General features: G+C 45.2%; 1 protein-coding gene across 1 annotated transcript in view; it reads left to right on the forward strand.

The window, feature by feature from the left end:
• Nucleotides 1–23,979, forward strand: part of FMNL3 (formin like 3) — a 1,635,345-nt gene that overhangs the window by 764,054 nt on the left and 847,312 nt on the right. The window contains exons 7-8 of the mRNA XM_044082195.1: nt 14,820–14,928; nt 15,353–15,429. Coding sequence (XP_043938130.1) covers nt 14,820–14,928; nt 15,353–15,429 — 186 coding nt within the window. The remainder of the gene's footprint in view (nt 1–14,819; nt 14,929–15,352; nt 15,430–23,979) is intronic.

Raw genomic sequence — 23,979 nt, forward strand, 5'->3', positions numbered from 1 at the left:
TGGATGTTCTCAAGACAAAATGCTCAGAGCTGTCTGATTCTTTCTTTTTAAATTGATAACACAGAGCTACTTCACATGACATAGTTCTTCACACTTTTCTGATGTTCCCAGGCTAACAGAAATTACATTTACATTCTTTACACCTGGTCAGAAACCAGAGCAGTAAAGGACATTTATACATGCAAATTCTAGCCATTAACTCTGGTCTTAAAACAATAGGCAGGATGCCTCCCTCTAGACATATCGGCTCTGAATTTTGACAAAAAATTGACTTATTAGCTTTGTTACATCAGAGTGCACTGTTAACATTTTTGCAGTTCAATATCCAATGTAGTCTCTTCACATTTTAAGAGAACAAGCCTGTGGCTTACATTAATATTTACAAATGACAGAATTATCTGCAAAATTCTATCTTGCTAGGCTGGCCTGGCAGCCTTCAGCTATCTTCACAAAATGCAAAATTCTATCTTGCTAGGCTGGCCTGGCAGCCTTCACCTATCTTCACAAAATGTAAAATTGGCTGTCACAAGTGATAATTCAATAAAGGTGTTTAAAAAAAAAAGATATCTGAGCTTCGTGGTCTTTGCTGAAAAACACTATGATAGTTTACCTTAGAAACAGGAGTCTTTCTTTGTTCCTGAGGTCACCACTGAATCAGCTTTGATCCAGAGAATTCTCCTACCAGACTTTCCAGATCCACAAGGGAGAGTTTCTGCTCCTCATTTTAGATGTTCACGTGCATCTCTATTTTTATTTCTATTGTACCAAGGGATTCCATTAAGGCACTCAACTCATTTTCAGCAGTAAAGTTAGGCTCCAAAGTTTCCAAAGTAACACTGTCCACATGGCTTTCCAACTGCATTACTCATATTTATTCTATCAGCAGCAAGCCTCTTGCGTATAAAACCCATGGCTCATTCTACAAGATCAGCTGCCACTTGTATGGCCTTCTTCAGAAACTCCTCCATAGAAGATATTTGTGTTGCAACAACCTGCTCAGCAGTACATACCTTCATTAAGAACTTTAAATTTAATAGTATTTCTAGATCCAGGTTTTCCTTTGGATCTTTCATCCTGGGGAGCATCCTGTCATGATGCAACATAGGAGGCTAAGTAGTTGGAGATTCTGTGCCATGATCCATGACAGATGGAAGGGACAGTACAAGCTGTGAAAGTTAGTGTACTTGTAATGGTGGATCCTTCTTGTCCCAGTCTGTCTACCTGGAAAAGCCACCCAACACTCCCATCCAAACTTCTACTTCCTTATTTTTGGAGGAATATGGTGGACCCAAGTCTAAAGAATGTTCTTCCTTGATAATTTGTATAAAGCTTTCTACTGCTTGCGGCAAACTAGCTTTGAGAGACAATGAGAAGCAGGTGCATTATAGAAGATGAGAGGAGTTGAGCACTGATGAAAGCTTCTATAGCAGAAATTTTCTAGCTTGGATCTGCCATAAAGGCAGATAAAGCCATAAGTTGCAGTGGATGAAGTGGGACAGTAAGGATGCAGCATTACAGTAAAGTAGATAGCTTCCATTTTTCTCTCCTTTACCCACTTTTATGTTTATACAAGTTACACATCCCCCTGAATACCACAATACCAGGTGAATTTTTTTCCCTAAGGAGAGAAAGTCACTTTAAAAAAATTCACTTTTGTTGCATTGCAGCTCAATTTTTCAATAATGGGGTCAGCATTTAAGCAGACTGTTTCCACAGTACAATCTTCATCACAGACAACTTGGCCAGCATAAACAATGATGTTAAGTTGTCAATCTCACCTTCATTCTTGCTGGATGGGTTCGGAGCCGATCCTCGGCTCCGACTCGACTTATACCAAAGCTCGAGAGCTATTCTTACCGGCTCAAGTTAACCCTGTATCCCACAATGCTAGGCGCTAACTACCCAGATCTCGTTTGCCGCTTAGCTGCGAGGTTGCGTTTTTGCCGGCTCTCTGGTAAATATTTCAAAAACAGATTTTTTGATAAGATTTTTCCCTTTTATTTTTTCAGGGTTAGTGTTTGTTATTTCCCCTTTTTACCCTTTACAGTAACCCGCCTTATATAGTCCCCTTTTGGGTCTATTTTCTATCCCCTCTGTCCGTCCTTTCCCTTACATTACTAGGCCTTTGGGCCAGGTTAGTTTTTAGTTAATTTGTTAAAGTTAATATTTTTAGTCTTAGTCTTGGTGTGTTGAAGTGACTGGACTAATCTTTCTTTACTGTCGTGTGTGTGTGTGTGTGTGTGTGTGTTCTACCACATTGCCTAAGGAGTCCAAGGTCTCAGGCTTCAAGAAGTGTGACTCGTGCTGTCAGAAAATGTCTCTGACAGACGGTCACACTTCTTGCATTTATTGCCTAGGCCCTCTGCATCTGCAGGACTCTTGTTCTGTCTGCCATGCATTCAGTCCAAGAGTCCTGCAGGAACGCAGAAACAAGTTGATTTTGAGAGGCTTGTTGAAGCCTGAAGGCTCCCCGGCCAAGTCCTCGTCGGCAAGCCTTCTAAGCCCACTAAATCGTCGGCTCCGAGTTCAGAGCCTCCAACAAGTGGTGCTACTTCTGCTTCGGCTCTGGCTGGAGCCGACGCTTCAAAAACTCTGTCGGCTCCGATAGTTTCGTCGGAACTGACTTTGACTCGTAAGCACTCCAGGTCCCCCTCTTTGGAGTCTGTCCATTCGGCTCCAAGATCTCCTTTGCTTTTGGAGCGCAGTCACCAGTCCCATTCCTCTTGGTCTTCCAGGATTTCGGACCATGACCTCGAGAGGGTGGTTAGCAGACACCTTAAGTCGCAGGCACTGGCCCAGATGCTTCATAGCGCTTCTCAAAAGACAGTGGCTATCCCCATTCCATCCCCTATTCCTCCTCCGACTCTACCCCTGAGTTCGGAGCCGGAGTTTGTGGGAGCCGGGACCATCGACGTGTCGGAGTCGATACCACCCCTTTTGGCTCCGTCGTCGGCTCCGATTTCTTCTATGGTGCCATCCTTGGAGGGATCCAGATGCCGTGACTCCCTCGTCGGTTCCGAGGGGGCGAGTGGCATCGGACCCTTGTCCAACCCCATTCTCCCTCTCGGAGCCTCAGCGCAGGTGAGTTCGGCTCCGACATTGGCCTCGGAGCCATCCCTCTCGGTGCCGGGAGGGGTCCTTATCTCTTCGGAGCGGGGACCTTCTTCCCTGCCTGATGGGGGTGTTTTCGAGGTCATGAGGAGTGTGCTGGCCCCTGTGCCTGCTCCTCGGTTGGCTCCCTCAGCTCCTCCCACTGTAGTGCCTGCTATGGTCTCTACCCATCCTCTCGACCTTGACCGAAGAGATCCTACGCCTCAGGGGCCCCCATTGGGAGCATCCTTCTCTTCTGAGGCCTCCCCTGATCCGTCAGGGGAGCCCCCTCAGAAGAGGAAATGTAAGAGGAAGTATCTGGACTCCCCTGAGTCTGTCACATCTGATAACTACTTGGATGAGTCGGAAGGGTCCCCACGATCCCCCTTTGAGGATGTCTCCTTCTCTGACATCCTTGAGATCCTCAAGCAGAGGGGGAACTGGTCTACCCTCAATCCTTCAGAGGACGAGTCGGTCTACCTAGAGGCGTTTGGTTCTCGCCCTTCCACCTCCTGGGTGTCTCCGCCCTTTGACCCCCTTATGGAAGTGGTGGCCAAGAAGGCATGGACGGCCCCTGACTCGATGGAACCTACCCCGCGGAGGCCTTCAAAATTTATCACAGCCCCTTCTGATAAACAGTTTTTGACCAAGGGAGTCCCTGTTGATGCCATGGTGGTGGCAGTAGCCACGAAGAAGGAACTGGCTGATCCTTCAGTACCTATCCATCCTCCTAATAAGGAATGTAGGACCATGGATAAGGTATGGCAAGCGGATGTTTTCTTCAGCGACCTTGACCATGTGGTCACTGAATTACTTATGTCATTTCATCCGTCTTCAGAGAGACTTGCTCACAGAAATGGGTGATACTCTACAGGATCCAACAGCTGCGGGGACTCAGGACAAAATCACTTCCCAGCTGGCAACCCTAAACTCGATTGTTAACTCCTCCATGCGGCTTATTTCTTATGCGGCCGATGGGGCGAGTAGGGCTGCAGGCACAGGTGTAGCTTTAAGACGACATGCCTGGATGCGTCTTTGTAACTTTGCTGACCCCTTTAAGGCGTCCTTCACCAACTCTCCCTTTGATGGTTCGGCATTGTTTGGACCTCAGGTGAAGGATACTTTGACCAGATGCGAACAAGATGGCAAGACTCTCTGTGCCGTGGGAGTCCGTTTTTCCACCCCATCCAGACCATACCCCAAAGGTCAGAAGGGTGGAAAAATGTGGTTCCGCAAACCACAGGGCGTCGTGCCGGACGCACGAGGTGAGTTCCCCTCTAGAGGCGGGGGGGGGGGACAATAACAGCCGCCGCCCCAGGGGCAGAGGGGGTCCGCAGAATCAGGGTAGCAGAGAAGCTGTCTCTGGCCAACCCTTCCAGCATCCCTGAGAAGCTGCCCGACTGTCCACCTTCGGAGGCAGTCGGGGGAAGATTATCACTGTACCCAAAAGCCTGGCTTTCCCTTACCGAAGACACATGGGTACGGTCGATCATATCCGAGGGTTACAAAATTCCCTTTGTCCACACCCCAAAACAGCCAAATAGGCTCCTTCCAGATATTCCACCCAGTCTAAGGGAACAAGCAGTATTAGAAATCTCAAAACTGCTAAGAAAAAGGGCCATCCAACCAGTCTCAGCAGACCAGCAAGGATCCGGAATCTACTCCAAGTTCTTTTTGGTACCAAAAAAGACAGGGGACTGGAGACCAATTTTGGATCTCAGCAGACTCAAGTCTGTTCAAAGAACGAAGTTTCGGATGGTCACGCTACAGTCCATTCTACCCTTTTTGGGTCAGGACCATTGAATGTGCTCTATAGACCTTCAGGATGCGTACTACCACATCAAAATGCACAGGCACTCCAAGAGGTTTCTCCGCTTCCGGCTGGGAGCCAGTCACTACCAATTCAGGGCCCTACCCTTTGGTCTCACTACAGCCCCCCGAGTGTTCACCAAATGCATGGCAGTGGTTACGGCTCATCTGAGGCGCCAGGGATTCCAGGTGTTTCCATATCTAGACGACTGGCTCCTTACCACCACCCCCAGGCATCAACTTATTCAATCCAGAGATTACACCATTCAGATTTGCGAAGAGCTAGGTATCTCCATAAACTTTGAAAAGTCTGCTTTGTCGCCTTGTCAGACTATTACCTTCATAGGCACTATATTAGACGCAGACGAACTCTCTGCAAAACTGACGGCACAAAGAGTCTCAGATATTCGCGAACATGTTCATAACCTTCTCCAGAACAACAAAATCCAGGCCAAGTTTGTACTGAAGACTCTAGGTTTCATGGCGGCTGCCATTACATTACCTCCCTTAGCTCGCTTCCACATGCGACTCCTGCAGTGGATGCTCTTCTCTCAGTGGTCCTTCCAGCAGCTCCCGATGTCGCACTACATTTTAATAATCCAGTTATGCAAGAAACACCTGTCTTGGTGGATGGTCTCCCCTCGTGACTCAGGGCAGACCCTTTGTTCCCCCCCCCCCCCAGGTTGCTACAGTGACAACGGATGCCTCCCTGATCGGGGGGGGGGGGCATTTTCAGGGCAGGATGGTCCAGGGTACTCGGCAACCTTTCGAGTGCCACCTGCACATCAATGTCCTAGAGATGAGAGCAGTTCTTTTAGCGTTACAAGCCCTTCAGGACTCTCTTCCCATCGGGACGATTGCAGTTCAGACGGACAATATGTCCGTAGTGTGGTACATCAACAAGCAGGCGAAACCAAGTCCTATCCCTTATGTCGAGAAGCACTTAGACTCTGGCAGTGGGCGATCTCCTCTCAGCAGTTTCTGATAGCAACGCATATCCCTGGGAAGTCCAACGTCATAGCAGACAGGCTGAGCAGAGCTATTCAGATGCCGCACGAGTGGTCTCTCAAGCACTCAGTAGTGGAAAAAAATTTCAGAAAATGGGGTCAGCCTTGCTGTGATCTTTTCGCTACACCCAAGAACAGCAAATGCCAAGAATTTTTCACTTTCTTCCCGGCCACCCCCCCAGAGATGCTCTAGTCCACGATTGGCCCCGGGGTCTCCTGTACACCTTTCCCCCTTTTCCATTAATCACTCAGTTGATTCAGAAAGCTACCGCCTTGAGATCCACAATGATCCTCATTGCTCCGTACTGGCCTCAACAAATATGGTTTCCGTTCCTGCATCATTACCTCTTGAAGCAGCCCTGGCATCTGGACCCAGTTCCAGATCTCTTGACCCATCAGTCGGGCAAGCTGCACCAATCCCTTCCCTCTCTCAGCCTCACAGCTTGGTTGCTCCACTTCCAACCTTAGCCAGGCTTCCCTTTATCTCCCATTCAGTGCGTGATATCATTTTAGCTTCTCACAAATCTTCTACCATGAGGATTTATGCCAGCAAATGGAAACGTTTTTCCTTCTGGGCAAAATCTAGGAACATAGACCCATTCGTGGCTCCTATCCAATCGGTCTTAGATTTTTTGGCCGAACTCTTTCATTCAGGATCTTCTTCCTCCACTATCAGAGTCCAGTTAGCGGCCATTTCAAATTTTCATGTTGGCTTGTCAGACTCCTCCATTATGTCTCATAAACTTTGCAAAGCATTCCTTAAAGGCATCTTTTTACTTAAGCCCCCGGTTAGACATCCCCCACCACAGTGGGATTTGAATCTAGTTTTAACCTCCTTGATTCTCCCTCCCTTTGAACCTGCGGCTTCCTGTTCTTTGAAGTTACTCTCATGGAAAACTTTGTTTCTAGTGGCCATAACCTCTGCGAGGAGAGTCTCATAACTTCACGCCCTTTGCGTTCGTCCTCCTTATCTGGTTTTCCATAAAGATAGTGTCCCTCAGAACTAACCCTCCTTTTTACCCAAGATATCTTCTGAGGCAAATCTAAACCAGACTATCGATCTCCCAGTTTTCTTCCCTATTTACTCCAACAGAGTGGAACAAAAGTTGCATTTCTTAGATGTTCATCGCCAACTCCGTTACTACCTGGATAGAACCAAGCAAATTAGGAAATCTGAGCAGCTCTTCCTATCTTATGCTGAAGGGAAGAAAGGCCTTCCAGTTTCCAAAGTAACCCTTTCTAGATGGTTGGCCTCTGTCATCACTTTCATCTATGAACTGAGGCGTCAAAAGCTTCCTTCAAGACCTGGAGTCCATTCAACTAGAGCCTTAGCTACGTCTATAGCCTTTCAGGACAGGTTGCCTTTAGATTCAATTTGTGCGGCAGCCACATGGGCCTCTCCCCATACCTTTATTTCTCATTACAAATTGGACATGGTCTCCAGAAGCCAAGCTAACTTTGGTTCCACCGTCCTCAAGAGTCTGTTCCGATGAGCCACCCAGGGTTGAGGTGCTAGGGATGTGGTCCCATCCAGCAAGAATGAAGGCGAGATTGACAACTTAACATTGAGAAGTTATGTACCTACCATAACATTCCATGTTAGTTGTCTTCTTCTCGCCTTCTTTCTTGCGTCCCGCCCTCCAACCCTCTAGCCTGGACAGACCGATAGGATCCTATGGAGCCTTCCCTTTTTGCCCATTATTGTCTCCAGTGGTTATCCTATTCTTGGGATGGCTATCTATATGGCTATGCCTTTCTCTCCTTTGTTCTGGGGGCAGAACTGCTATAGTGTTAGCTATCAAACAAGATCTAGGTAGTTAGCGCCTAGCATTGTGGGATACAGGGTTACCTCGAGCCGGTAAAAATAGCTGTCGAGCTTTGGTATAAGCCGAGTCGGAGCCGAGGATCGGCTCCGAACCCATCCAGCAAGAAAGAAGGTGAGAAGAAGACAACTAACATGGAATGTTATGGTAGGTACATAACTTCTCATTTCTTATCAGTTTCTTGTCCATTCAAGTGGCCAAGCAGCTATTCTCCTTCCATCCCAGTCTTCCCAGTATACAGGTAACAGCTGCCTTGTTTCCCTTTGAGGTTCCTGCTGTCCTACTCCTTCCAGGCGTTTATCTCCTTTCTGTCGCTGTACTGCCCAGACTCCTCACTCATGTGATCCAACAAATGTGGTAGTCTATGTAGCTTGTTCAGCGCTGACTGAGCTGAGGCGAACAGTTGCATTCCTGCTGGAGAAAACATCTGCTAAAACAATTACTTTTATGATGGTTTACACCGTGAGCACTCTGTGGCATCCAAAAACTATCTCTGCTGCTGCATGATGGTCTGAGAAATCATCATCTACAAGTGCAAGTCTTCCATTATATTCTTACCAGGCTACAAAGCTGTGACAAGATGTGCTTACTCTCTTACCAAATCACAAACAACCAAAATCTAATTCTGCCAACCTTCTGCTCTGTTAGCCATCAAAAAACGCAGTCTGTAGGTTATTTCAGTACCCAGTCCATTGTGCCATCATGGCTTTCCCAAAGTCTAAACAGTCAAATCTTTCCTTAGTCTATAAAATCTCACTCATTTCTTAATTTCTCAATCTTACCTTATTGTTTAGTGTAACCACTTCCTGGTCAGTGAAGATGGTTTTGACTGCTTAGCTCTATGAACTTGTTTTACCTATCCACCAATCTTTACTAGAACAGAATCATGGTGTCTTTGCTTTTTCAGAAAATCACCTGAATCATCCCCGATGACTCAAGCTGCTTAACATTAGGATTCAAATATCCAGACTACTACTTTTATCTGCTGCTTGATCGCTTCCATGGCATGGTCTATATCTACTTTCCATAAGATCATTACCAGTGTCTAATCACTGATGTTTAGCCTCAGTCTAATAAAAGTTCCCCTTATATTTAGACCATTCTTCACAAAGCATCTCTTTACTTTTCTCCACATCTGAAGTCATTATGCCATAGACAAGTTAAAATACCTGTAGTGTCAGAATTGCTTCAAAAACACACACGTAAATGCTAAAGATTTTATGCTTCACAGAGCAAAATAAGGGTGTGACCAGCCTTATAAAGCACCATGTGATCTCTGATTTGCTTGTCATTTTAAGGCTTACTGTGCAGTCAGATATATTGTTGGCAACGATATGCCAGTCTTTTCAACTAGTTTTTTAGCTTCACAGTTACAGGTTGCTGTTTTTCCCCTGCTGTGGCACTGTGTTTTCCATGAGGCTTTACATTTCCTCAGTCTTGTAACCCAAAGCTGGCACACAATTTTGTGGGAGATGAGAAGCAGCAGAAGTGCAACACTTGCTGGTTGTAGAAGTGCCCCCCCCCCTACTACAGCTGTGTGTGTGTGGTATGTTAATGCTAGTCATTAATGACTTTGGAGTATCCCTGCCCACCTCTCACTCCCATTCGCAGTCCATAGATCTCAACCAGTCAGGGACAAATCTCAACAAAATCTGGGACACTTTTAAAATACTAGCACTATTAATGTGAGACATTAACAGAATACGAGGGTGTTCTTTTCTTGTGTTGCAGTACTCTTAACATGAGGGATTCCCTCCCTAGGTGACCCAAATGTCCAACCAGTATACCAAAGACTTAAACTACTGCAAGGTTCATGCAAAACTGCATATAGGATAAGAGCCAACGTAGGCCATAAAAGTGACGTCTACCCTTACCATCCTCAGAACTTTTCTGCTGCCAGTCCAAACGCCATCTTCTAACATTTGTCTGATCACGGAGTGGTTGCTGTTTCAAATAAGTGCCCATTGGGGAATTTGTGTTTTTTTCTTGTTACTGCATGTTTTTTGAGGTTAAATTCATCCAAGAAAGGCAAGTGCCATTGTGGAAGACAAATTCTACACTAAGATAACCACAATCAGTGTTTTTTCTCTCTGGGGTCCACTCATGACTATATGGCTTGCACGATTTGTCAGGCATTTGTCCGGAAGACATGCCTCAGTCGTCTTTCTGCCCTGAACATCTACCTTGAGAATCAAGAACTGAAGTGACTAGCGCTTCCAGTGGAGGGTATGTCTGGTCTGTCCGGTGAGCCTCTGAAGAAGGTAAAAAAGTTAGGCCTGAATCTTCAGCTGTGCCTCTGAACCTGGATGTCCCTCTCGAGGCCAGTGAAGGCCCACAGGTCTGTGCAGTTCCTTGTTTTCTTCCTGCAGCAGGTACTGGTTTGGAAGCCGTTAAGGAGAGCTCCATTAGCATGTCCACAGAGGCCTTGCACATGTCCATTCAGGATGGTAAGGGAGAACCGTGGCTCACTTCTTTGCACGTTCCTTGCAGTACTTCTCCTGGCTTGGTTGTTGAAGACCGTCCATCTTTGCCAGAACGTAGGCCTACGTCAGCCCATCCATCCCAGCTTAGGGTTGATCCTCCCCTTAAAAAGAGAGAAAAACAAAGACATGTTTCAACCTCTCCAGATCCCTCCCCAGACTGGCAAGCCTTTTCTCAGGAATTCTTAATGCTTTTCTAGTGCCAAGACCTTCCTCTGTCCCTCCTACCTCAGTTTCTCCTCCTCCACCTTTGTCTGGGAGGTCCACAGGAGGCTTCCGAGGAAGAAGAAGTTTCATCCTCAGATGAGTCTCTGGCGTACTCTACACAAATGGACTCCCCTTGGGTTTATGCTTCTCCTGACGATTCCAACGGTGGTGACTCCCCTGAGGAAGATGTATCCTTTGGAGAAACAATCTAAAGGATGATAGACTTTTTCAAGTGGGGAAAGCTCACAAGTTTCAGAAGTGCAGAAGAGGTACTATGACCTCTTTCAGATGGATTCCCCTTCTCCATCTATTCCACATGTGCTACCTGCTGTTTTAGGGATGCTTTCCTTTCTGTATCCAAAAATCCAGATTTAGAACTTCCAGCCCCAAAAAGGCCAGATAGGTTTTACAAGGTCCCTGAAGACAGCAATTTTTTTTTTTTTTTTCAAACGTTCCCCTGCAGATCCTGCTGTGATTTTAGTGTCTGCAGATAGACCTTCCATATTTTTGCCCTCCACTACCCTTCTTCCCTCAGGTAAAGACAGCAAGATGATGGAGAAGATAGATAAAAAAAAAAAGTCTACACATCCTCTACTTTTGCCTTCAGAGCCATGCCTTCAGAGCCATTAACTAGAAGACTCATGTCTGAGTATGTTCTGGCCCTGCTTTCTTCAAGCTTCACACCTGTTGACAGATCCTCCTGATTCTACAGCCAAAGCATAGATATCCTCTCTCTTGACAGCCTCCTCCCAAGTAACTAGACCCTCCATTAAGTGCAGTTATTATGCAGCTGAGGTATCTGCTAGATCAACTGCGTCTGGATCTGTCCTTAGGAGATATTCTTGGCTAAGATTGCAACCTTTGTCTGATGGTATCAAGGCAAAACTTATGGATGCACCTTTTGACAGTTCTGCTGTTTTTGGTACTAATGCTTCTGCCCTTTTCAAATTCTTTCAAGAAAAGGGAAAAGAGTTGCAGGAAGCATATTTTTGTATCCCCCTCCCCAGTCCCAAAGTATCATAGGAATTATCTTCCCGAACCTCATTTTGTGAGGAAGAAAACCAACACCCCTCCTTTCCCTCACAAGAAAAGGGACACACAGGCAGAGCTCTTCCAGATCTCAAGCAGCCTCTACTCAAAAGCCCCCCTTTCCTTGTCAAGCTAGGTAGTCTGTGACAACCTGCCCAGTCTCTCCAACATTCCTCTTTTCCAGCACCTTTCTCACTTTCTTTCTTCAGGGGCAAGCATTACCACAGACAAATTGGTCCTTTCTGTTGTCCAAAAAGGTTACTATATGGTTTGAAAATCCATCCCTCCTTTCATGGGCATCCCTCAGCCCCATCGAAACCAGCTCCTTCTTTATTCCTCGGGTACTTCAAGACTTGATCTCACAGGGCACCATTCAGGAAGTTCCCCCTCTGCAAATAGCAAAATGGTTCTATTCCAGAATGTTTCTTGTCCCCAGGAAAGATGATCCATGGAGCCTAATTCTAGATCTGTCCCAACTCGATCTTTCTTCAGGTTCCCACCTCGCATGCTCACTCTCCAGACTCTGTTCCCTCTTTGCTTCCTCAGGCCTTTATGGTTTCTCTAGGTATCAGGGATGTATATCTTCATATCACCATTCACCGTCTGTTAAGGAAATTCTTACGTTTTTCTGCTGCTTCCTTCATTTTCAGTTTTGTATTTGACCTTTGAACTCTCCACGGCTTCACGTATATTCACAAAATGCTTGGCTCCTGTTATTGCCCTTTGCAGACTTCATAGAATTTTCATTTACCTTTACTTGGATGACCTTATTCAAGCAAACTATCCAGACACTCTGCAATAGAACCTTCAAACAACTATATCTCTACTCCAAAGCCTGAGGTTCACTGTCAACTACAACAAGTCTTCCCTCAACCCTTCTCAGGATTGGGTTTTCCTAGGCTGCAAGGTAAGGACAGTCCTTATGATGGCTTTTCTTCCTCTGGAAAAAATGCAGTCTCTGCTGACCTACTTCCACCAGTTGCTTCCTGTAACTTCAGTGTCAGCCAGTGAGTTTTTCAAAATGCTAAGCTTCATGGCATCTGTTATCCCCATGTTACCCTTAGCCAGACTTCTCATGCAAAAATTTCAGTAGTATCTGAAAACACTCTGGTGCTAGCATACTCATCCTGTAGAAGTTTTTCTTCAGGCAATGGAGAAGAGGAAGAACAGTTACACAGGTGGATTTAATAAATATTCTCTGAATCCAGGTCTTCCTCTACAGACACCACATCCCGTGCAGGAGCTATTTACAGATGCTTCAGACATGGGGTGGGGAGCAACATTTGGAAACTTAAAAGTTCAAGGCCTTTGGTCTCCTTCCTTAAGGAACCAACATATCAGCATCAAAGAGATGATGGCTTTGATTCTTCCTCTCCAAGCTTTCCATTCCTCTCTCCGCCCAAGTCTTCTGAAACTGTTCACAGACAAACACCACAGTCCTTTGGCATGTGAACAAGCAGGGAGGCACAAAGTCATACCTGCACTGCAGGCTTGGCCCTTCTTCAGGCCTGGGAGATTGCTTCTCAAGCAAAGGTCACAGTACCTCTGCTATTTACATTCCTTCTGCTCAAAATGTTCTGGCAGACACTCCAAGCAGGTCCATGACACAAGCCCACAAATGGATGCTTCACAGGGATGTTTTTCTGGACATTCTCCTCTAGCGTTGTACTCTTTAGGTAGATCTCTTTGCCTCCCCCTTGAACAGACACCTTCCAAAATTTTGTGCCAGATTCTCTGGTGTGGAAGATGGATGCTCTATCATTCTCATGGAAGTGGATGTTTCTTTATGCATCCCCCCACTCATTCAGAAGGTTCTACTGAAGATTCTGCAGGACAAAACAAAAATCTTGTTGGTGACCCCATTTTGGCCAAGATAGCACTGGTTCCCCCTTCTGCAGTTAGCCAAGGGCAATCATCACAAGTTAACTCACAAGGTGGATCTTCTCACACAAGACAAGGAATCTCTTATCCACGCACATTTAACAACTCTAAGCCTGACTCTGTGGGTGATAGGCTTCTGATCCCTTTCAGACGCCTTTTTTTCTGCGGATGTGCTTCTAGTCCTGCAGGAGGCCAGGAAACCCAATATAGGACATCCTACTTATCCATATGAAAGAAGTTCTCTATCTGATGTCTGAAGAAAAGGCTAGATCTGTTTTCAGTGGACATTCCCCTAGTTCTTTGTGTGAGCTGCTTAAGGCCGGATTGGCTTACTCTACAGTTAAATCCCACTTATCCGCCATTTCTGCATGTCTGCTTCTATCTCCTTTAGTTTCTAGGCTAGAGGTTATGCTCTTTCTTAAAGGCATCCGTCATATCAGACCTCCCAGGAAACCTGTTCCTCCTCCCTGGGATTTGAGGTTAAGCTCTTTCTTAAAGGCAGCCTTCATTTCAGACCTCCCAGGAAACCTGTTCCCTCCTCCCTGGGATTTGAATTTTGTACTGGAAAAGCATAGTACTGCTCTTTTAGATCCCTGCAGTCTCAGCTTCTTTGAAGTTTTGCACATGGAAGACTATTTTGCTGGTAGCCATCACCTCTGCTGGAAGAATTTCTGAACTTCAAGCCTTAATGGCTTTCCAACCTTTTCTCACGTTCCACAAGGGGATAGTTGAAAGCTATCCAGTCTGGCAGGTATTCATTTCCCCAGTCTTCACCAAGGATGACCTGCCTGCTTCAGATCATTATCTGTCCCTCCTCCCAGAAGAGAGCTACGCATGCAAAGCTTCATCATTTTTCTCTTCTCACTGTCCATTCCAGCAGTTGCCCAAGCTGTTAACTGAACTTTGGGCTTCTGGGTCGTAGTCTGAGCTTTATCCCTCTCTGCCAGAGGAGCCAACAAGATTGTTTCAGTGATGCTGTTCAGTAAGGAAAATTCGTAAACATTAATTGTGCCAGTAGTTTATGAAATGTAGCAAATTATGTTGTGCATTAAGGCTGTTTGCTCCTCCTTTACTAAACATTGTAAGACTTGTATTTATTGTATTGTGATTTCATGTTTTGAGTCCCCTAACCTCTAGCTAATGCCTTGTGAACACGATTCAGCATTTTTTCTGATTAATTTAATTTCACTCTGTGTACAAATCTTTGCAGTTAACCTGGTTTTCATTTTGCAGTGGTATGAATGTGTCAGAAGTGCAGTGTAAGAAGTGAAATTGTAGAACCGATGAAGATACCTTATGATTTCATTTGAGACTTGTAACTTTTATAGGAAAATCATTCTTTAATAGATACACAACTGAGGTCATTATGCTGCTGTGGTTGGAGTCCGTCCCTTCACTGCAGAAGGTTCCAGACTAATTAGTGGCAAATGTTTCCTTGCTGCAGTCTTAATAGAAAGTGAAGCATTCTAATTATGTCTTCCTTACCTTTTCAGGTATGGCACATTACCAAATCGCAGAGCACTGAAGAATTCAAGGCTTGTTAGCCAAAAGGATGACGTTCACGTTTGTATCCTCTGTTTGCGAGCTATCATGAATTATCAGGTACTTGCATATGGTTTGGGTTGGCTTAAGATGATTTTCAAGAAATGCAATGGGAACAGAGTTGAGCAGTTTGCTCTTTAAGGACTGTTTTTTTTTTAAGGTGAGACTCATATCAAATGTCATAATGTGTTCATATTAACAGTTAGTGATGTGTTTATTTTTTTGTTTATTCTTTAATAGATGATCCTAAATGAATCCTTTTTCAGTCACGGAATAGGAGTTACCAAAATTATAAGAAGTATGTGTGTGTGCGTGAATATAGAGGCTAACAAAATACAATTTCAGAAAAGACATGGGGGTGAAAGTAAAATATCTAAATATCAAAAATATTAGAATCTTGTACAGTAAACATTAAATGCATGTACTGTATATCTGTTTACAAACTGCACAATAAATGTATCCTCTCCCCATTCTTTTTTTGCAGTATGGTTTCAACTTGGTGATGTCTCATCCTCATGCAGTGAATGAAATTGCACTCAGTCTCAACAACAAGAACCCCAGGTAAAAGTGTGTGTGGGGAGGGTATCTAGTAGTCAGAATAAAAAGCACAGCATAAAATTCTGGATTCTGGGTGGGGGGTAGGGTAGACTCTGTAGATTGCATTGTTAATAATTTGTTTCCTACTGGAAATTTGGTCAGAAGTAATACAAACTGCAAGTTATGCATCTGGCTTTATGTTGTGCAACAGAAATTCAGGTAAAACTGTGTAGGGTGTGTGTCTGTGGGTGGGTGGTGCTGTTCCTTTCAGCTTTCCAGAGATTGTGATGTACTGTACTCAATTGTGTCCTCATATAACATGGATATCTATTTGGAGTGGTAAGTTAAGAGGTTGCTAAAGGTTTAATGTGTGTGAGTGGGTAGGGTAAGTTGGTTAGAAAATATCTGCTGTCAGTCTGTGTCTGTCAGAGACATGGGGCTACACAGGGGGTGAATTTTCAATTTCTCATGCATTGGTCAAGTTTTTGTGTTTTATTTATTTAGCATGTGGTTTGGGGGCATTCATTGCCTAGGATAACTATGTCCAACTTTGGACCTATGTATATAATAATCATTTGGTGATGCTGCGGTAGCATTGTCGCCTCACAGTTAGATGTTGCCCATTCAATTCTCAGTTGGAGTGTCGTCTGTGTGGTGACATGCGTGAATGGGCGTTCCTTCGTTGAAGGTTGTGTATTAGGCCTGGCAAGCCAGCATGTAAAACTCTACTGCCAATCATTAGCGGACCGGAGTTCCGCTGTGGCGACCCCTAACAAGCCGAAAGACACAAACAAATTTAACCAGGTAGGCCCATTGGAGACTGTCTCTTTTTAGAAGCAGTATCTGGTTAAGCGACTTACTCAAGGTCACACAGTAGGCAAATGAGGGCTGAGGGAGTCAAACTCTGTACCACAGAAACTACAGCACACAACCTTTAATGTCTGCACCAACTATTCGATACACTTTCCACAAGTGAGAGTATGATGTTCTATACCTTAGATAAAACCTACCATGTTTATGCATTGGTGAGCTAAATTCTATCCCAGGGCTGCTTCATGCTTCCTCACTTGTCCTCCTCTGATTGCCCTTCCTCCTCATGCCACTGATCAAACCCATGTCACTTTGGGTCATAGTTGACTTTACCCTGTATACCAGTGGAGCTGACTTACCCAAAAGTTTGTTTTACCTGATTGTAAATTTTACGTCCTTGAGTGTTTTTACTTGGATTCCCTTATTTGTGTGTTTTATGCTGATGCTGCTCTTTCCCTTTTGTACCTCTTACCCTCTTGTTTTTTTGCCTTATACCCTCCTTCTCTGTTACTGTTGTGCCCATCCTTCTTATTTGCCTGCGCTGTCCTTCTCATTCTGCCACTGTTTTACAACATTAACTTCACACTACTGTCTTATTTTGGAGAGTTTTCCTTCTCTAAGCAATACCCTTCTGTAGTTTTATACGTAAGTTTAGCTTGCTCATCATAAATTGCCCTGTACAATGATTACCAAACTTTCTTTAGAGTTCCCATTTCATTATTCACTAAACAGCTTTCCTGAGAGTCCAGTGAGTCTGCCTTTTAAATTAAAAACAAAACATCAAATCGCATTTCATCGCAAATTCAAGTAGTAACAACACTGACGTTATTGAACTTGGAGGTAATGAATATGTAAGGGACTTCATAACAGTATATTTAGAGTTCCATTGGTATGGAGAATGCATGAGGCTCGCTCTTTGAAGTGATGTTTTAATTTTATAAAAGCCAATAATTTAAGTTAATCAGATTTCTCATTTTCCTGTTTTGGAGCACTGTGAAGTAGTGCTTGATGAAATGCCTAGAATTCTGTAGGCCTTATATTGAATATATAAAGACCACTGTGATCCGAAACTAAGAAAATTATGTTTTAATTTTTTATGGATATTTTTATGTAATGTATTATATTTTTTACGCATATTTTTAAATTTTTATGCATATTTTATGTATATATATATATATATATATATATTTTTTTTTTTTATAGGGTACCCATGCTGAATTGTCTAAAGGTCATAGGTTGGTACTAGGCCATCGGCCCTAGGGCCTGTACAAGCCTAGCAATAACAATTCCCTGGCTATTTCTTCCCACAATACTTACTTCCCTGGACCCCTGTCTAGCAGGGTGACTGACATGATCCCCGGGGTGAATATCTAGCTCCCATCCATTGTCAAGGTTCCTTTTGAAGAGGGCCAAAGAGGTGCTCTGCTTGACATGTATGGGCAGTCTATTCCAAAGTCTGGGTAGTCTCTGGGTCAGGAACCTATCCCTCCAGCATGTTTTGTTCATTGTGATGACAAGGTTTAGATCCTGGAGCATGTGGCTCTGAGGGATTGGGATTTCTTTAAGTGTCGCTTGTCCAATAGCTCTGGGTTTGACATGGCCTTGTATGTTAAACAGAGATCGCCTCTGAATAGACGATATGCGACAGAGTATAGCTGGAGTTTTTTTAGTCTGTCAGCATACGGCATCTGCTTTAGGCCTGTGATTCTTTTAGTAAGGTATTTCTGCGGCCTTTCCAGTTGTTGCAGATGTCGTGAGAGGTACATACCAAATGGGGTGTTGTATTCTATAATGGGTCTAATGAGGGATGAGTACAATGGGACAATGACCTCCTTTTTTTTGGATGAAAAGCCCTTCGTGATGGGGTGTGCCACATAGAAGGATTTCCTGACTGTTGTGGCAGTGTGGTTATCGAAGGTGAGACCACTGTCCACCTGTGTCCCTAAGTCTCATCACACTTTCGGTGTTTAGTGTACTGCCACCTATGTGGTAATTCACAGGTACATGTTTTTTCCCAAAGGGGATAACTATACAATGTTAAGTTGTCTATCTCACCTTCGTTCTTGCTGGTTGGGACATATCACTTCTTATCAGTTTAATATCTGACATGTCCTTTATCTGGGGACCATATATTAGATCAAGTGTAGTATTTGTTGGCATCAGAGCCGATCCTCTGCTCCGACTCGGCCATCTTCTATTGCTCGAGAGCTGTTTACTGGCTTGAGGCTACCCCTTATCCCATAATGCCTAGCGCTAGCTACCCAGATCTCATTTGCCGCTTCAGCTGCGAGGTGTCGTTTTACTGGCTCAGGCTTGTATTAGTTTATTGTAGATCTTTTTTCTTCAAAAAAATAGTTTTTTTTTATAGTTAACTTTTAGTCTTATACTCTTGTCATTAGTTTAGTGTGTTGTATTCGGTCCTTTCCTCCCCCTTTGGAACTCGTTTAATTTAGAGAGTTCTTCCCCTTCCCCCCTCTCTCTATCCTTTTAGGTAGCCATTTAAGTTAGAGGCTTCCTAGTTTTAAAAAAAAAAATAAATAAATATTTAGCTTTAACTGTGTGTGTTTCTTTTTGTTGATATTGGTGTCGTGGTATTTTGTTTTCACTTATCGGCCTTTTGGCTAAGATCAGTGTAGTATCTCTTGAGGTATTTGTTGGATACAGGATGTCTAAAGAATCTAAGGTGTCTGGATTCAAGAAGTGTGACTCATGCTGTCAGAAAATGTCTCTGACAGATGGGCACACTTCTTGCGTCTATTGCTTAGGCGCAGTGCACCTGCAGGACTCTTGTTCTATATGCCATGCATTTAGTCCAAGAGTTCTGCAGGAGCATAAGAATAAGCTTATTCTTAGGGTCTCTTAAAGCCCCAGGAATCACCAGCCAAGACTCACCCTGTGAAATCCCCCAAACCGACCAAATCGTCTGCTCCAAGCTCGGAGCCGTCATTGGTTCAAACTTTACCTGCTACTTCGGTTTTAGCCATCAGAATCTTCGGAGCCATCACGGAGCCACAAAAGGCTAAGGTCCCCTTCTCAGGAATCCATACATTCGGCTCCTCGGTCTCCCCTGCTTCAGATTGAGCGCAGTCACAGATCTTCCCACTCCTCTCTGTCCTCTAGGCTCTCGGATCACAACATTAAGAAGAGTGGTCAGTAGGTTGCTGAAGTCGCAGGCACTTGCCAAGATCTTGTCCAGCCCTCCTCAACAGGTGTCTGCTCTGTCCACTTCTATCTGTGTTCCTCCTCCAACTCCCTTGAGCTCGGAGCTGGAGTTTGTTGGGGTTCGAGTCGTGGAACCGTTGGCTTCGATAACTATTTCTCCTTCGATTCTGTCGTCTGATTCCCTCGATGGTGCCGTCCGTCGGGGGATCTGGGCGCCGAGGCTCCCTCGTGGAACGTTATGGTAGGTACATAACTTCTTTTTTCTTGGCATTGAGCTTGAGCCCATGGCTCTGGCACCAAGCATCTGTTTCTGTAAGGCCCTTTTGTAGAATATTCACATCATTTAGGGATTGAATAAATGGCTCCCAGTTTGCAGCCATCTGCAAACTGTTAGCCAGAGTCCCTTAGTGTTGGCCTGTACTTCAGAGAAGTAGATGCCAAACAAGAGCGGTCCCAGGACTGAACCCTGAGGTACTCCACTTGTCACTTGTCTGGAGCTGGATTTGGAGTCAGCTACTTTTTACAGTGTGTGGAGTTCTGTCAGTAAGCCAGTTGGCAACCCATCGAGTGGCGTGGGGATTAATGCCCAATTTGTTGCAGTAAGTTTATCTATGATTCCAGAGTGGGAGATGGTGTCGAAGGCCTTGGCGAGGTCCAGATAGGCTGTGTGGACTGCTTTACCCTCGCTCACAGCTCTGGAGAGACTGATTGAAGAAGTCAGTCAGGTTCAGGAGATGAGATCAGCACTGCACAAACCCAAACTGGGTGGGGTCCAGTGTTTGAAGTTTGCCAATGTCTTTGTTTATAAGTTCCATGATAATACATTCCATGGCCTTACCAGAACAGGCTTGTCAGATCAGGTGGTAGTTCCCAGGATCCAAGGTGGTCCTGGGAAATGGAACAACTGAGGAGACCTGGCAAGTGAACCTGAGGGAGCCGATTAACAGTTGGTACCAAGGTTTCTTGATCCATGTGTACAGCAGCCACAAAAAGATTACGGAACTGGATGTGTATGTCCACCTTAGAAGGGTTACCTGGTGATTGTTAGGAATTTGCTTCATGACCTTTTAGGGTATGAGTAAGCTTTTCCGCTGAAGATCTCCTAAAAGTTGGAATACCCTTAAGATCATAGCGATGTTAGCTAAGAGCTTCCAGCTGGCGCATCTTAATTTGATAACTCATCCGTGGGAATGGCCAGTAATGGATGGCCTTGGAGGATTATGATGCGTTTAATTTTTGGAACCCTTGGAGTTTCACCAAACCCCTTTGATGGTTCCTTTCTTTTTGGACCACAGGTGAAAGACAGCTTGACTAGGTGTGAGCAAGAAGGCTGTGGGAGTCCGTTTTTTCCACTCCTTTCAGGCCATACCCCAAGGGTAAGAAGAGTGGTAAATTGTGGTTCCGGAAATCCCAGGGAGCCTCGCCTGACACACGTAGCAATTTTTTTCCTCCAGGGGCAGAGGAGGAAACAACAACAGACGCCGCCCTCAAGGCAGAGGGGGTCCGCAGAACCAGGGCAGCAAAGAATCCTTCTCTGAGAAGCCTTTCCAGCATCCCTGAAGGGTTGCTCGGCTGCACGCCTCTGGAGGCAGTCGGGGGAAGACTTTCACTTACCCAAAAGCCTGGCAAAATTTAACGCAAGACAAATGGGTACAGTCAGTCATATCCAGAGGTTACAAAATTCCCTTCTCTCAACCCCCCTTACCGTCAAGCAAATCCCTTCCAGATGTTCCACCCAATCTGAGGGACCAAGCAGTCATAGAAGTTTCAAAACTGCTAGAAAAAAGAGTCATCCAGGAAGTCCCGGCAGACCAACACGGATCCGGAACTTACTCAAGGTTCTTTTTGGTACCAAAAAAGACAGGGGACTGGAGACCGATTCTGGATCTCAGCAGACTAAACAAGTCTGTTCAAAGAACAAAGTTTTGGATGGTCACGCTACAGTCCATTCTACCCTTTCTGGTTCAGGACAATTGGATGTGCTCCATAGATCTTCAGGATTCGTACCAACACATCAAAATGGACAGGCTCTCCAGGAGATTCCTTCGCTTCTACTGGGAGCCAGTCATTACCAGTTCAGAGCTCTGCCCTTTCGTCTCACCACAGCCCCCAGAGTGTTCACCAAATGTATGGCAGTGGTCACAGCTCACCTGAGACGTCAAGGATTCCAGGTGTTTCCATATCTAGATGACTGGCTCCTCACTGCTACTACCAGGCATCAACTTCTGCAAGCCAGAGACTACACAATCACAATCTGCTCCCAGCTAGGCATCACAATAAACTTCAAAAAATCTGCCTTGTTGCCCTGTCAATCTATCACCTATGTAGGAGCAGACTTGGACACAAGGATCATGTCCGCAAGGCTTCTGCCAGACAGGGTATCTTTAATTTGCCAGCAAGTACAAATCCTAATGCAGAGCAAAAGGATCCAAGTCACGTTCATCCTTCAAACTCTGGGTTCCATGGCAGCGGCAATTCTTCTAATCCCACTAGCCCGCTTTCACATGAGGCTCCTTCAGTGGCTTCTGTTCACACAGTGGTCTTTCCAACAGCTGCCCATGTCTCATGACCATGATTACAAAAACATGCAAAAGGCACCTTTCCTGGTGGATGGTCTCCCCATTAGTGATTCAGGGCAGACCCTTCATTCAGCCCCCTTCGGTTGCCACAGTGACCACAGATGCCTCCATGATGGGGGGGGGGGCATTATCAGGGCAGGACAGTCCAAGGCACTTGGCAGCCTCACGAGTACCATCTGCATATAAATGTCCTAGAAATGAGAGCCGTGCTCCTAGCGTTGCAAGCTCTTCAGGACTCTCTCCCTTCTGGGACCATTGCAATTCAAACGGACAACATGTCAGTGGTGTGGTACATCAACAAGCAGGGCGGAACCAGGTCCTACCCCCTATGTCGAGAAGCACTCAGACTCTGGCAGTGGGCGATTTCCTCCCAACGATTTCTGATTGCGACGCACATCCCTGGGAGGTCCAATGTCATAGCGGACAGGCTCAGCAGAGCTATTCTCATGCCTCACGAGTGGTCTCTGAATCAGGTAGTTGCGGATCTGATCTTCCACAAATGGGGACAGCCTTGCTGCGATCTTTTTGCCACCCCCTTCAACAGCAAATGCAGCAACTACTTCTCCATTCTTCCGCTTCAGGTCACACCCAGAGATGCTCTAGTCCACGATTGGCCTCAGGGACTTCTTTATGCCTTCCTCCTTTTCCCTGATACCAAACTCATACAGAAAGCAATATGGTTGGGTTGAAAATGATCCTCATTGCCCCTACTGGCCTCGACAGATATGGTTTCCTGTTCCTGCACCATTACCTTCTCGATCAGCCCTGGACTCTGGATCCGATTCCAGACCTACTGATTCATCAATCAGGCTGCTGCATCAATCCTCCAAACACTCCAGCTCACAGCTTGGTTGCTCCACTTCCAACCTTAGCCAGGCTTCCCAGCATTTCCCGGCCGTATTGAAATTGTCTCCTCTCACAAGTCCACCACTAGAAGGACTTATGCTAGCAAATGGAAACTTTTTCTTGTTGGGCAGAGGCTAGGAACATAGATCCCTTTTCAGCCCCAGTCCACGAAATCTTGGAGTTCCTAGCAGAACTTTTTCATTCTGGGTCTGCTTCTGCTACAATCAGGGTTCAATTAGCGGCCATTTCAAACTTTCATGTTGGTTTTCTAATGCAAACATCATGTCTCATAAGCTATGTAAAGCTTTTCTAAGAGGGACTACTCTCCTTAGACCTCCAGTGAGAGATCCCCCTCCTCCTTGGGACTTAAATTTGGTACTAACCTCCTTAATTGTGCCCCCATTTGAACCTGCAGCGTCCTGCTCCATTAAGTTTCCATCTTGGAAAACTCTTTCTGGTAGCTATTACTTCAGCCAGACACGTCTCTCAACTTCAGGCACTATGTGTCCATCCTCCATACTTAGTTTTTCATAAGGACAGGGTTGCTCTGAGGACTAATCCCTCTTTCCTTCCGAAAGTCTGCCAATGTATAGACCTACCTGTGTTTTTTCCCAACCACACCAACAAGGCAGAATACAAATTACATCAATTGGATGTCCATAGACAACTGTGTTTTTACCTGCATAGGACGAAGGATATAAGGAAGTCGGACCAACTATTCCTTTCCTATTCTCTGGGCAAACAAGGTCTCCCAGTTTCCAAAGTGACCTTATCCAGGTGGTTGTCTCACATTATTACTTTCATTAATCAATTAAGAAAGAAAGAGTTGCCTATCAAACCAAAAGGTCATTCTACTAGGGCTTTGGCCACCTAAGTAGCCTTCCAATCTAGGTTGCCCATGGATTCTATCTGTGCAGCTGCTACTGGGCAAATCCTCATACCTTTATTTCTCATTACAAGCTAGATATGGTCTCCAGGAGCAGAGCTGACTTTGGTTCCACTGTTGTGAAGAGTCAGTTCCAATGAGCCACCCAGGATTGTAGGTGCTAGGGCGCTGTCCCAACCAGCAAGAATGAAGCGAGATAGACAACTTAACATAAAGAAGTTATGTACCTACCATAACGTTCCATGTTAGTTGTCTTCATCTCGCTTTCTTCCCACCCTCCTCCCCTGTCCT

This window comes from Protopterus annectens, chromosome 9.part0, assembly GCF_019279795.1.
Source record: "Protopterus annectens isolate FY-2018-M chromosome 9.part0, PAN1.0, whole genome shotgun sequence".
NCBI lineage: Eukaryota > Metazoa > Chordata > Ceratodontiformes > Protopteridae > Protopterus > Protopterus annectens.